The sequence below is a fragment of the Dictyostelium discoideum genome (genome assembly GCF_000004695.1).
Source record: "Dictyostelium discoideum AX4 chromosome 2 chromosome, whole genome shotgun sequence".
NCBI lineage: Eukaryota > Evosea > Eumycetozoa > Dictyosteliales > Dictyosteliaceae > Dictyostelium > Dictyostelium discoideum.
This window is the reverse complement of record NC_007088.5, coordinates 8,328,956-8,342,544: the sequence shown is the minus strand read 5'-3', so window position 1 is coordinate 8,342,544 and position 13,589 is coordinate 8,328,956. Positions and strand designations below refer to the sequence as shown.

General features: G+C 26.3%; 4 protein-coding genes across 4 annotated transcripts; 2 read left to right on the top strand and 2 right to left on the bottom strand.

The window, feature by feature from the left end:
- Positions 1 to 71: 71 nt before the first annotated feature.
- On the bottom strand, positions 72 to 6,728 carry DDB_G0277685 (hypothetical protein; the record flags this gene model as incomplete). The annotated part of the gene is made up of 2 exons (XM_637436.1): positions 72 to 5,839; positions 5,936 to 6,728. The coding sequence occupies 2 exons, from the start codon at positions 6,726 to 6,728 to the stop codon at positions 72 to 74; spliced, it is 6,561 nt and encodes a 2,186-aa protein (XP_642528.1).
- A 1,056-nt stretch (positions 6,729 to 7,784) lies between these two features.
- On the top strand, positions 7,785 to 7,980 carry DDB_G0277683 (hypothetical protein; the record flags this gene model as incomplete). Its single annotated transcript, XM_637435.1, has 2 exons — positions 7,785 to 7,932; positions 7,970 to 7,980. The coding sequence occupies 2 exons, from the start codon at positions 7,785 to 7,787 to the stop codon at positions 7,978 to 7,980; spliced, it is 159 nt and encodes a 52-aa protein (XP_642527.1).
- A 584-nt stretch (positions 7,981 to 8,564) lies between these two features.
- Positions 8,565 to 10,968, top strand: DDB_G0277675 (RasGTPase-activating protein; the record flags this gene model as incomplete). Its single annotated transcript, XM_637434.1, has 4 exons — positions 8,565 to 9,251; positions 9,379 to 9,693; positions 9,777 to 10,222; positions 10,305 to 10,968. 4 exons carry the CDS (start codon positions 8,565 to 8,567, stop codon positions 10,966 to 10,968), a joined length of 2,112 nt encoding a protein of 703 aa, XP_642526.1.
- Positions 10,969 to 11,280: 312 nt separating this feature from the next.
- Positions 11,281 to 13,545, bottom strand: DDB_G0277693 (hypothetical protein; the record flags this gene model as incomplete). Its single annotated transcript, XM_637433.1, has 4 exons — positions 11,281 to 11,956; positions 12,026 to 12,507; positions 12,594 to 12,897; positions 12,983 to 13,545. The coding sequence occupies 4 exons, from the start codon at positions 13,543 to 13,545 to the stop codon at positions 11,281 to 11,283; spliced, it is 2,025 nt and encodes a 674-aa protein (XP_642525.1).
- Positions 13,546 to 13,589: the final 44 nt, after the last annotated feature.

The following is a 13,589-nucleotide window of genomic DNA, read 5'->3' as shown; positions in this document are numbered from 1 at the left end:
ATTATTTTTATTATTACTATTATTATTATTATTATTTTAAATAATAATAATAAACTATTGAATTAAATTATTTATTTTTTTAATGAGAAATTATTTTTGTTTTCTCTTAATTTTTGTTTTATAGTATTTACAAAATCTTCTGTCTTTAACATTTCACTTAATTGTGACCAATGGAGTTTTCCATCTACCCCTTGAGCTTGTTCTTCTTGTTCTTCTTCGTTACTTTCACTTTCGCCTTCCTCGTCTTCGTCTTCATCTTCTTCTTCGTCATCTTCTTCTTCTTCTACTTCATCTTCATCAGCATTTAGTTCACAATATTGTGTTGGCTCGTCACCTTCACAATATTCTTCTAATGTTTCCTCTTCTTGATATTCATTTTCGATTTGTTGTTCATCATCATCATTATTATCATCAAGATCTTCGTAGATTTTATTATCACTTAAACGTAATGATTGTTCATCACTATCAAATAATATTAATGAAGATTGAGATACAGTTGTTGCTGATCTTCTAAAATCTAATGACTCTTGAATAATTTGATGTTGTCTTTCTTGATCCAACAACATTTGTTGTGGTTGAGGTTGTTGAGGTTGTTGAGGTTGTTGAGGTTGTTGAGGTTGTTGTTGCAAATAAAAGTTTGAATAATTTGGAGTATAGGTTTGATAAGAAGTTGGTGAGTGTAAAATATTACCAGAATTTGAAATATTAACAATATTTCTTAATTTTGAAAAAGTTGATTGAGTTTCTTGTTGTGGTTGTGATTGTTGTAATTGTTGTGGTTGTGGCTGTTGTAATGGTTGTGGTTGTGGTGGTTGTTGTAATTGTTGTGGTTGTGGTGGTTGTTGTAATTGTTGTGGTTGTGGTGGTTGTTGTAATTGTTGTGGTTGTGGTGGTTGTTGTAATTGTTGTGGTTGTGGTGGTTGTGACAAATATTGTGGAGTTTGTCTTACTGGTGGTGGCTCAGATGAATGGGATTCAATCTTTTCCAAACTAAGTTTTGGATATAATGAGGGTGGAGTTGATTGTGAAGATGATTCTTCTTTTATACTACTAGAGAAACTACGAGAGACCATTGACGAACCTGAATTTAAAACAGGGGCAGGAACTGGTGTTGATTTTCTATTAAATAATCCATTAAAGAATGATGAGGATGAAGATATATTTTTTGATGGAAGTGGTGATGATGTTGGTCTACTAATTGGTTTTGGTGCTGCTGTTGTTGTTGGTAAATCCATTTTTGGATACATTGATTCTTGAGTTGAAGTTGGAGTTGGGATTGGAGTTGGGATTGGGATTGGAGTTGGAGTTGGAGTTGTTATTGGTGATGGTATCGACATTAATTGGTCAAACATTGGTGGTGGTGGTGGTGGTGATTGTTTCATTAATACTGGACCACTAGATAATGATGGTGGTAGTGGTGATAGTGGGGCACTTCCAGCTGATGGTGGAGGAGCTGGTGGTGGAGGAGCTGGTAGACTTTTGACAACAGCTCCACCTGGTGGAGGGGGAGATGGTAATGGAGATGTAATTGGTGAGGACAATGATGGTGGCGTCATTGGTAGAGATGGTTTTGAAATTTGTGAAGTTTTAACCAATTTAATTTGTGTCATTGGAGTTAAACCACTAGTTGGTTGTGATGGTAGTGGTGAACTTGTTGATATTTGACGTCTAGCTGTGAATTTAGTTGCTGTTGTTGTTGATGTTGTTGTTGATGTTGATGATGATGATAATGATGAAGTAGTTGAGGGTCTTTTTGGTGAAGACATTGAATTTGGTTTTACTCTTCTTTCTTCAGACATTTTCTCTTTACCACCTGAGGTATCACCAAGTGATAATGAGTTTACTCTATCTCTAATATTTGATTGTAACATAGTTGTAGTTGATTCAAATCTCTCACTAACTATGTCCATCTCTTTCTTTATCTTTGTTTTAACTTCTTTTGAAACCATTTTATGTTTCTTTTCAAGTTTTGCAGCACTACTAATAATTGAATCTAATATTGGAGATACTGTTGTATTTGTTGAATTAGTTGTGGTTGTAGTAGTAGTTGTTGATGAGGATGATAATAATTTCTTTTTAGATTTTGTTTTTCTTGTTGTTGTATTTATTGGACTATTCTTTTTATTTTTAAGTTGTTGTTCAATGATTGCTTCTTGAATGATTGATTGTAAATTTGCAGAATATTGTGGATCAGACCATTCTTCACTAGTGATACCAATTTCATTGAAAATTTCTTGCCATTCCTTTGGAATTGAATTATGTTTTGAAGCAAAAGCATTTGAAGACATTTCCATATGACCAGAACCATGATTTTCTGATTCAATAAAGGCTTGATGATTAACCAATGGTGTATGATGACCAACACCTAAATGAATACCACCAATACTACTACCACTGCCTGAGCCAATTAAAGAGTTTGGTTTTGGATCACGTACCCAACCAATGATTTTACTAAAACCAGTTTTTGAGAGATAATCTCTTCTCTCCCTTAGAGTTGTTATTAAATCCGATACGATATTATGCATTTCCAAAATTGATAATGCCTCATTTATTAGTTTAATCTCTTGAGGTTTATCTTTTTTAATACGATAATATTTTGAGAATGAATAACGCATGAAAGCACGACTGTAGAAATCAGGGAATTTATCAACGATATTAATCGATGATTTAAACAATTCAATTGATTCAGATTGTTTTGATTTTGCTATATCACCCCATGTTAAATATAATTGAGCCAAATGATTTTGAGTCGATGCTACTAATGCCGATTCCTTACCATACTGTTTCGATCTAATTGCAATAGCAGATTTAAAAGATTTCTCAGCTAATGGATATTCTCTAGTTTTAGTATAAACAATACCTAAATTATCTTCAGCCACTGCCACTTCAGAATGTTCAGGACCACGATGAGTTATAAAGATTTCACGAACTTTTAAAAAGATTTCAATGGATTTCTTAACTTCATTAGTTGTTAAAAATAAATGACCAATATTATTTAAAGTTTTAGCGGTAGTTAATGAATTTCCAGTTTTTTCATTCTTAATTCTTAATGCTTCAGAATAATTTGAAATTGATAATTGAAAATCACCTTTATTTTGATAAACCCATGCTAAATTATCAAAAGTATCAGCTATTTCAATGTTATCAGTTGATAGAATTGATTTTTTAATTTCTAATACCTCTTTAAATAATGTGGTTGCTTCTTGATATTTCTTTTGTTTAATATAAATTAAACCTAATTTCTCTTTGGTTGTAGTTGTACCAATATCGATTGAACCAAATCTAACATTATAAATTTCAATTGCATGATTTATATGTTTTTCAGCTTGAGTGAATAATAAATTTGAAACGTAAAGATCTGATAAATAAATATGAGTGATTGCAACTTGAGTATGATCTTTACCAAGTTTTTGTGATTTATTCTCCAATTCTTGTAGATAATATTGTTCAGCATCGGTAAACTTTTCAAATGCTTTAAATGTTGATAGAATTTTCATATGTTTAACAACCACTTGAACTTCAATTAAATCCGATACTGTCAATGGTGGAATTACCAATGATTTCGCCATAAAAGATGGTAATGAATTTTGAATTGATAATGTTTTCAATTGTTGTAAATAACGTGGACTAATGATAACACCAGTTAAACGTGAAAACTTTTTCAATAGTTTATAACGTAATTTCGTAGATTGGCTATTTAATATTAAACAAAGTCCATTGGAATCGTTGATTAATGATTTCAAGCCTTGGCATTGGTCGTTGGATAATGAGGAGAATGAGGTATACTTTGCAATTAACGCATTCGATATGAAATTTGACCAATAGATTTGAGAATCAACCATTGACGTACCAGATGACGATAATAGTAAATTCAAATGATTAACACAAATTTGTAAATGGTGATGGTCATCAGGTTCATTTAATTTACACATTTCAGAGAAAACGATAAATCTTAATAATCTAGCCAACATTTCCACTGTAAGTAATCCTTTTAAAACTTCAATTCTATTTAAAATGATTTTCATTGAATTTCCAATCAATGAAATTCTATAAAGTATTAAACCTAAATATCTAAGATTAATACCATCCCTATGAAGTAACTCTTTTAAATTTAATTTCTTTAATGATTGTTTATCTTTTAATAAAACATTCTCAACAAATGATGGTATAACTGTATTAATTAAATAATGTGATGCTTTTTCAACCTCCAAATTATGACTATCCAAATCTAATACTTGAAAATTTGAAAATGAATCTGCACATAACTGATTCTCATATCTTTTTATAAATTCAAATCTAAATAATCTATAAAGAAATCCCCCTGTTATACCTGCCAATGGTTTCTCTGGTACACTTAATCTTGCTGAATCAACAATATAATATCTACCATCTTTACCATGATGACCTTCAATATCAATTGCTAATGGAATTTTAAATAATCCACCATTTTTATTTGAACTACTATTACTACCACTACTACTACTACTTCCTATACTTGAAAATAAATCTGTCGATGTTGTTGTTGATGATGATGAAAATGATTTACCATTTTCTTTTGCAATATGATTTTTTAAATTTATAATTTCACCAATTTTAACCATCATTTTATAAACATTTTCATCATCGTGAATTGTATTACCAGCATTTGAACTACCAAATACTATCGTATTGGATGAAATTGGTAATTCAGAGATTACGCTTAACCTAAATCCACGATAATTTAAAAGACAAATTAAAGGAAAATGTAAATTTGGTACTGCACAACTAACCAACTTTTCAATTGATTTCAATTCATGATTAGCTGCTTTACTTGCATAATAAGATGTCGGATTATTACATTCATAGATATGATATGGATTCAATGCAAATTTTATAAACATTGAATCGATTTTATACTTTTCACCACCTGCTAATCCACCGAAATCAAATGGTTTAATGGTTTTTCTATCTGGTGTTAAATGTACCTCTCTAACCAATGTCTTTACATATTTAATGGCTTGATTTGCTAAAAGTTGTGAAAAATAGGTAATATTTTGATTACGTAATCTTTCTTCTTCTAATGATTTTAATGGTTTATCTAATAATTGTTGAAAACTTTCATTCCATGGTAAAACTTGATCAATTTGAATTAATTTTTGTTCTTCAATTATAATTTTTTGTTGTGATAGTGTTGGTGATGGTGGTGGTTGTGGTTGTGATGATGAGGAGGAGGAGGAGGATGATGATGAACTTGAAATAACTAATGATGGATTATTATTATTATTATTATTATTATTATTATTATTATTATTATTATTATTATTATTATTATTATTACTACTACTACTACTACTACTATTACTATTAGATAATGAAGAAGCTGATGAACCAACAGATGAAGAGAATGAATTATGGATATTTGATTGTGATGATAACGGTGATGATCTATCAGAATATGAATTATTATTATGGAATAAATAATGATATCCTGAATTATTATTATTATTAGTAGTAGTAGTAGTATTACTATTATTAACAACAGCATTACTGTTATTTAAATAATTATTATTATTATTATTTAAATAATTATTACTTGAATTTAAGTAACTATTATTATAAATATTATTAGCACCAACACCACCACTGCTATTTAATACAGGTGAATTTGGTTCTAAATATTGTTCAATATATGAACCACCACCTGATGATTTATTACTACCAATAGATGATTGTAATCCATTACTTCCGCTACTAGCTGTTAATGACATATATGATACTAAATTACTTAATGAACTATCTGCAGGTCTTTCTTGTTGTTGTTGTTGTAGTCTATTCAATCCCGATGCTGATGATGTTGAATCTATAATAATAATAATAATAATAATAATATCAATATGAATTAAGTTAGTAATTATTATTTTAATTATAATGAGGATGGGATTGATGATTTATTTACCATTTAATTCACTTCTCCATAAAGAGTCTTTAGTTGCATAAAGTGAAGATTGTGGCTGACTATTATAGTTATTATTGTTATTATTATTATAATTGCTACCACCATATAATGACGAACTCATTTTATATAAACTACCACCACTACTATTTACAACACCACCACCATAGGAATTTGGATTACTAGCGCTAATACTACTGACACCTCTTAAATTTGAAGAATAAACATTATCGGAATAAGTTGATGGTTGATCAATATCATTACTACCACCACCACCACTACTTGAATAGATTTTACTATATGATGAACCAGATGTTGATGGATCTATGATATAGGAACAAACTGATCTATTCTCTTGTTTTTCTTGATAAGATTTAAAATCACCAATATTCTTTATAGTATCATAACATTCATTCTTTAAGAAATACCATATATTTTCATTATTTGCACGTGATTGATGTTCAGAATCGGTAGATGTAAAATTTACACTACTACCAGTACTAGATGCAAATGATTCCATACTAATATTACTTATCTTTATATTATTTACATTTTTAAAATTTATATTTGTATTTGTTGCTTCTTTTTTTGCAGTAGTTTTAGTATTATTATTAGTTGTTGTTGTCGTTGTTGTTGTTGTTGTTGTAGTTTTAATTGTACTTTTGTATTTATAGGTATCATTATTTTCAGAGTTATCATCGATATAACTACTTGTTAATGAATCACTGTTTTCATTGTTATCATTATTATTACAATCACCAATATAACTGGAGCCATCCAAATAATTTGATGACATTTTATATCTCTGTTTTTCCCATATACACACGTGGCTGAGATTGATTATTTCTTTTTGCGTGAGTGAGGAAAAAAAAAAAAAAAAAAAAGTGGTAAAAATAAAAAAAAGGGTGAAAGTTCGGTTGGTTTAAAATCTAATTTTTTTGTTTGTAATGTTTTTTTTTTTTTTTTCTTTTTTTTTTTAAAAAAAAATATATTTATATATATATATAAATAACTTATTTAAAAAAAAAAAAAAATTTTGATTAACTGTTTTGTTTTGTTGGTTTATATTTATTTTTTTTTTTTTTTTTTTGTTTTTTTAAAAAATTTTTTTTTTTTTTTTTTTTCATAATTATTATTTTTTATTTTATTTTTTACTTTTTTTTCATTTCATTGAAGGGCAGTCAGAAATTGTTTAGTTTAGGGGGTTACATTTTTATTATTCCACCAATTTGGAAAATCATCTTAAAAAAATGAAATAATTTCTTGATTACACAAAAAAAAACAATTCAAAAATTTTATTTTTTTTTTTTTTTTTTTTAAATGAATTTTTTTGTTTTTTAAGTAAATTATTTTTATTTTATTTTATTTTTTTTCAAAACCAAATAATTTTGTTGACTTTTTAAAATGTGTTGGATTTGACGGTGAGAATTTTAGAATTTTCTTTTCCTACAGTTACATCTAAAAGAAGAAATAAAACAAAAAAAAAAAAAAAAATACATATATAACTCTTATATTCCTAATTTTTAGAATATATAACATTGGTGTACACTTAAATACGGTGTCACACAAATTTTTTTTTTTTTTTTTTTTTTTTTTTTTTGACTAAAGTAAGCAAAAAAAAAAAAAAAAAAAAAAAGGAAATAAAAATAAAAATAAAAAAGAATAATATTAATATTATTTGTTTTCTTTATTTTGTGATTCTTTTAGTCAATTTTTGAACTTTTTTTTTTTTTTTTTTTTTTATTGGTTGGACAACTACACTGATGGATATTTTCAATAAAATGTGGTTTCCAACCCATAAACATTATAAAATTATATCTTTGCTTTTTCCATTGTTTTAGATATTTTGGAAATGGCTTTTTTTTTTTTTTTTTTTTTTTTTTATTTTATATTTTTTTTATTTTATTTTATTTTTTATTATTTTTTTTTTCTAATGGCACACAAATCGATTTTTTTTTTTTTTTCAAAATTTTCAAATAATGTTTTACAAAACCTTGATGGTTTTTTTTTTTTTTTTTTTTTTTTTTTTTATTTTAGTCAAGGAGTGAAAAAAAACCTATTTTTTTCTTGAATTATATCTTTTTTTTATTTTGTTTTATTACTTTTTTTTTTTTTTTTTTTTTTTTAATAACTAATAATATATTCAATAACACATCACAATAATTTCATTAATATTGTGATATTAAATTTATTTGTTGTAATAATAAAATAATATCTATTAGTTTATTCTCACCCATTTTGTGATTTATTTTTTTATATATTTTTTATTTTATTTTCACACCCCCTCCCCCTTCCCACACACATTTAAGTTTTTTTTTATTTTTTTTTTTTTTTGAAACAATAGTAAAAAAAATTTAAGATTGGGTTTTGTAATAATAAAAATAATTAAATAAAATAAAATAAAATAAAAAAAAAAAAAAAAAAGAATTTAAATAAAAAATAAAAAATAATTTTCTTCTTTTTTTAAAAATAAAAAATACATAAAAAAAAAGAAAACAGCAAAGTTTAGTTTTTATAATAATAATTCTTTTAGAAAAAAAAAAAAAAAAAAAAAAAAAATCTACTAGTAGCGGTTAGATAGTTTAAAAAATAAAAAAAAAAATAAAAAATAGAAAAATAGAAAAATAATAAAATGTCAAAATTTACAAATTTATTAAGAAAAAGTAGTTCTATGAATATGACAGGTGGAACAGCAGGTGATAGAAGTAGTGTTTATATTGACACAAGTGGTAATGGTAATAGTGGTGGTAGTAGTCCAGATACATCAATAATCAATACACCATTTGGAGAAGCTATCAATGAAAAAGTGATCGAACCAAGTGAAATTAAATTATCAGAAAAGAATTTAAATGATATCAAAGTCTTATTAAATGATATTATAAAAAGTTGTAAAAATTATTATGATCGTGGTGAACAGTTTGCTAAAACTCAAGTCAAATGGTCACAATCATTCTCAAAAGATTATGAAAAATCAACTACTCATTCAAGTTCAGCTCAACAAGTTTATCAACAACAACAACAAGCAGCAGCAGCCAATGGTAATGGTGAAACATCAACCTCTGATTCTAATCTTGGTTTCATTAGAGCATTAGAACAATTCACAAGTTCAATTACAAAAACTAGTGGGTTCGAATCAGAATGGATCAATTCAGTGATGGAAGGTTTAATTAAACCAATTCAAATATTAATTGGTGCAATCGATGAAAAAAAACAATATAGAAAAAAGTTTGATAAAGCTGTACAAGAATATGAAAATATAATTTCAAAAATTAAACATCAACAAACTCAAAAGAAAATTGATATTCTTAAAATTTATAATGTAAGTTTAATTTTATTATTATTATTAAAAAAAAAAAAAAAAAAAAAAAAAAACAAAAAAAACAAAATATTTATTTTATTTTATTTTATTTTATTTTATTTTATTTTATTTTATTTTATTTTCTTAGTATGAAAAAGAAAAATCAAAATTAAAACAAAATTATGAAAATGTAAAGAATGAATATATATATTATTTAACAGATACAGAGAATAGAATGCATACAGAATTTCTTGATTTATTAGTATTACATTATGAATCTATGCAATTATTAAATGGTAATGCTTATGCAGAATATGCAGGTATTAAAACTTATATCGATAGTTTAAGAACTTGGTGTCTTAATGAACAAGATTATTTCCAAAAAGAAAGTATTGAAAGAGATGCAAGAAGAGTTTTAGAATTACAAAAAGAAGAAGATTTAAAACATCAACCAATTATCGATGTATGTGATTTTTATTTTTATTTTAAATTCAATATCATGATTAAAATATTAATTATTAATATATTTTATATATATATATATAGTTATTAGTATCACCACCATTTTATTTATGGAAATTATTATCAGAGATTAGAAAGAATGAATTATTTCCACCACCACCACCACCAAATACACCAATTGTTGTACCACCACCACCAATTCATTTCATACCAAATTTAGTGCGTATATTTGAAGCAAGAGGACAATTATCTGAATTATTGATAATGATGGTACAATCGGATTTACCAAATATTTCAATGACTGGTACATTCTTACCATATGATATAGTTTCTTGTGAATTCATTGAAGAGATTGCAAATTTACCATCATCTACACCTTATTTGAAATATTTATTCGATCAATCAATTACAAATATTATAAATTATCATGATAATTATCGTATTAATACTCAACAAGGTATTACAAATTTAATAGCAGAATTTGAATATGTTTTAAATATTTTCCAAGGTTCTTGTGAATATTTACCACCGTAAGTTTAATTATTATTATTATTATTAATAATATCTATATAAATTTCTAAATATTAATTATTTATTATTAATTATTTATAGACCATTTAAAAAAGCATCAATTGAAATTCAAAATGGATTAAATAAATTATCACCAGGTTCAAAATCACCACCAATTGGATGTTTATTATTTAGTAGAGTATTTGCACCAGTTGTTGCAAGACCACATCAACATCAATTATTCCATGTTATACCATCGGATCAAGCATTGGAGGTATTGGCATTCTTATCTACAATGTTTGTGAATTTCGGTACCAATCAATCATTTATGGCTAGTATTTTAGGTTCACAACAATTGAATGAATCAATGGATGCTTGGAAACCAGTGATCACTACATTCTTTGATCAAGTTAAACAATCGGATCTTACTGAATGGGATTCTTCAATCACTTTGAATGAAGTTTATCAACAAGATATCCCAGTGATTCAATCATTTATTAAACGTCATTATTTACATATCTCTGGTTCTTACCTTAGTAGAGATCGTGAACAATTATCAGTGTTTACTCATGCTTTAGGTTCTTTAGAAGCTGATGATCCACCACCTACTGAAAAACAATCAAATAATAATAATAATAGTTCCAAACATAGTTCTTCCTCTTCAACTCCAACCCAACATCCTTCTTCTCCAGCTTTATCTCCTCATTCTTCTTTACAAAATCTTAATATAAGTGCTAACAGTGGTGATGAAAATATAGAACAGTAAAAAAAAAAAAAATTAATTTTAATGCAACAGTAGCGAATATCATAAAAAAAAAAAAAAAAAAAAAAAAAAAAACACACACAAACTAATCATAAAAAAAAAATTATAAAATAAACATTGTAATAATATTTTAAAAAAGAAACTGGTTTTTTATTTTATTTTTTAAACATATTCCAAAAATATATATTTTCCACAAAGAGAGAAAAATGAAGAAGAAAAACTTAAAGAAAACACAATAAATTTAAAAAAGAAAAATCTTGTATTTTAATATTATTTTTTAGAAACTATTTCTTTTATTTTTTTTTTTTTTTTTTTTTAACTTTGGGTTACGGGTGGATAAATGGTGAATTCCAAATTTGAATATTTTTCATCATGGTAAATATGAATTATTCCAACTTTTGTATACTTGACTGGTACTTTTGGGTATTGATATGTTTTAGAGACACGAACCATTGTAAAATGAATTACCCAACCCTCAGTTGCACCAGGATAGTTTTCAATATAGAGGCGAGTTCTTTCTATGTGTCCATTTACGTCTTCATTAGATGATGTAGCGACAAACTCCAATATTACATAACGACCCAATAATTCATTGCCAATTACAAGATCGGGTCTATATGTTTTTTTATTGTATAATATATTATTATTTGGTGAGATATAGTAACGTGAATTGGAATTTGCACGTTCACTGATAATTAATGTCAAATAAATTGACATTTCATTTGTGTAAATAAATTCACATGGAACTTTTTGTCCAAATTGTGATGTTCTAATGGTACATTTTTTAAAACTTCTTTGAATTGCGTTGATTATAATTAAAGGACTAATTTGTTTGGCGGCATTAATAATTAATTGTTGGACATCAATACGTTCTTTATTGTCTCCTATAAATGGAACAGAACCTACGATAGCTGTTTTTGATCTGAGGTGGTGAAGAACCAAATTTTTTATTATATTTGATGAAAAATTAAAAACATTTATTTCTTCAATACTTTTTTTTTTTAAAAAAAAAAATATTAATAAATTATATTGGTTTAATAAACTAAATCATGATACTTACTCTTGAGATAAAATCCCTTCATGTGCAAGGTAATTCGATTCAATTGTTTTGCTTATTGGTGTATCTGAATAGTAGGATTTAAATAAAATATCTTTAATTGTCTTTAAAAAATCAATTGAACCAGTGTTTAAACAACGAGTCATACTTGTTACAGTTTTGTATTTCGATAATTTTATCATTAATTGCTTATTAATTAAATGATCCCATACATTTTTTGTAATATTTGGTTCAAGAGAAGTTTGAATAATCTCTCCAACTAAATTGACAAGTCCTTTATGGCCATTGGTAATAATGAATATATCATCAATAACTTGTGGATAAATTTCTACACCACTAGATTTCTGAAATTTTGAAAATAATATCTCAACCTCTTCTTTTTGAAAATTTAAAACTTTAAAACTTTGAGCAATATTGAATGGAGAAGTATTTGTATTTGAGGTATTAAAATCTAAAATCGAAAAGGTTCCAATGACCATAAGAGACTATTTTTGTAAAAATGGTTAATTATTTAATCATTTATAGAAAAGGGTTATAACGATTTATCATTTTTTTTAGCATTAGTACTTACTTTAATCGCTGATAAAGATGATTGATTTTTCCATTCCCTAAAATCCGATAAAACTTGAGTTATCGTTTCTTCACCTCCATCAGAGATATTATTAAATTCATCTATAAATAAATGGACATCCTTTTTATTGAATAATAACGATTTCCTATTATTGAAGGTAATTAAATCCTTTAATTGACGTATGCTCATTTCATCAATTTCTTTAGTGGTTGGTGTATCAATACTTAATTGCATTCTAATTGAATTGATTAACACTTTCCAAAAATCTAAAGAACTATTTATAACTTGACCTTGAAGGTCGATACTTTAGATTGTAATTTTTAAAAAAAAAATATAAATGTCATTCGATTTGTACATAAAAAAGGTATGAATTTGTTATGGTTACTTACAAAATAGACAAATGACCTTTAATACTATTGAGAAGTTCACATACAGTAATGGAGGTTGTAGTCTTCCCTGATGACCTTGTTCCATAAAACAATATAAATTGACCTAATATCATCTTATTTTTTAATTCTTCACATTCTCTTGGGTCAAGGTAATAGTACTTTGTATTTTTTTCACAAGAATTTATTACGCCATTGGTGCTAAATCTTAATGGGATTGGCTTTGGTTTTTTTAAAATTGATTCAGGTGACGCTGGTGTAAAGTTAGGTGTTGGAGGTGGTGTATTATCTGATGTTGCAGTGATTGGAGACGTGGAAGCATTGTTGTTTGTATTTAGTACTTGTGTTCCCTTGAATGTATTGGCAATCAATGAATAAATAATTGGTTCAATTTCTTTTTTGATTGACTGATTATTTATTTTGTCATCCTGACTTTCTTCAATTTCTAAATCAGAATAGCAATTAATATAATCTACTATAGCAGCGTTGGTATGTTCTTTACTTCCTTTTTCTACACATTGTTTTAAATGGGCTAATAATGAACTATAATCTGAGAATTTTGGCATTTAAATAATGATTAAAAAGTAATATTAGATGATGATAATAAAAT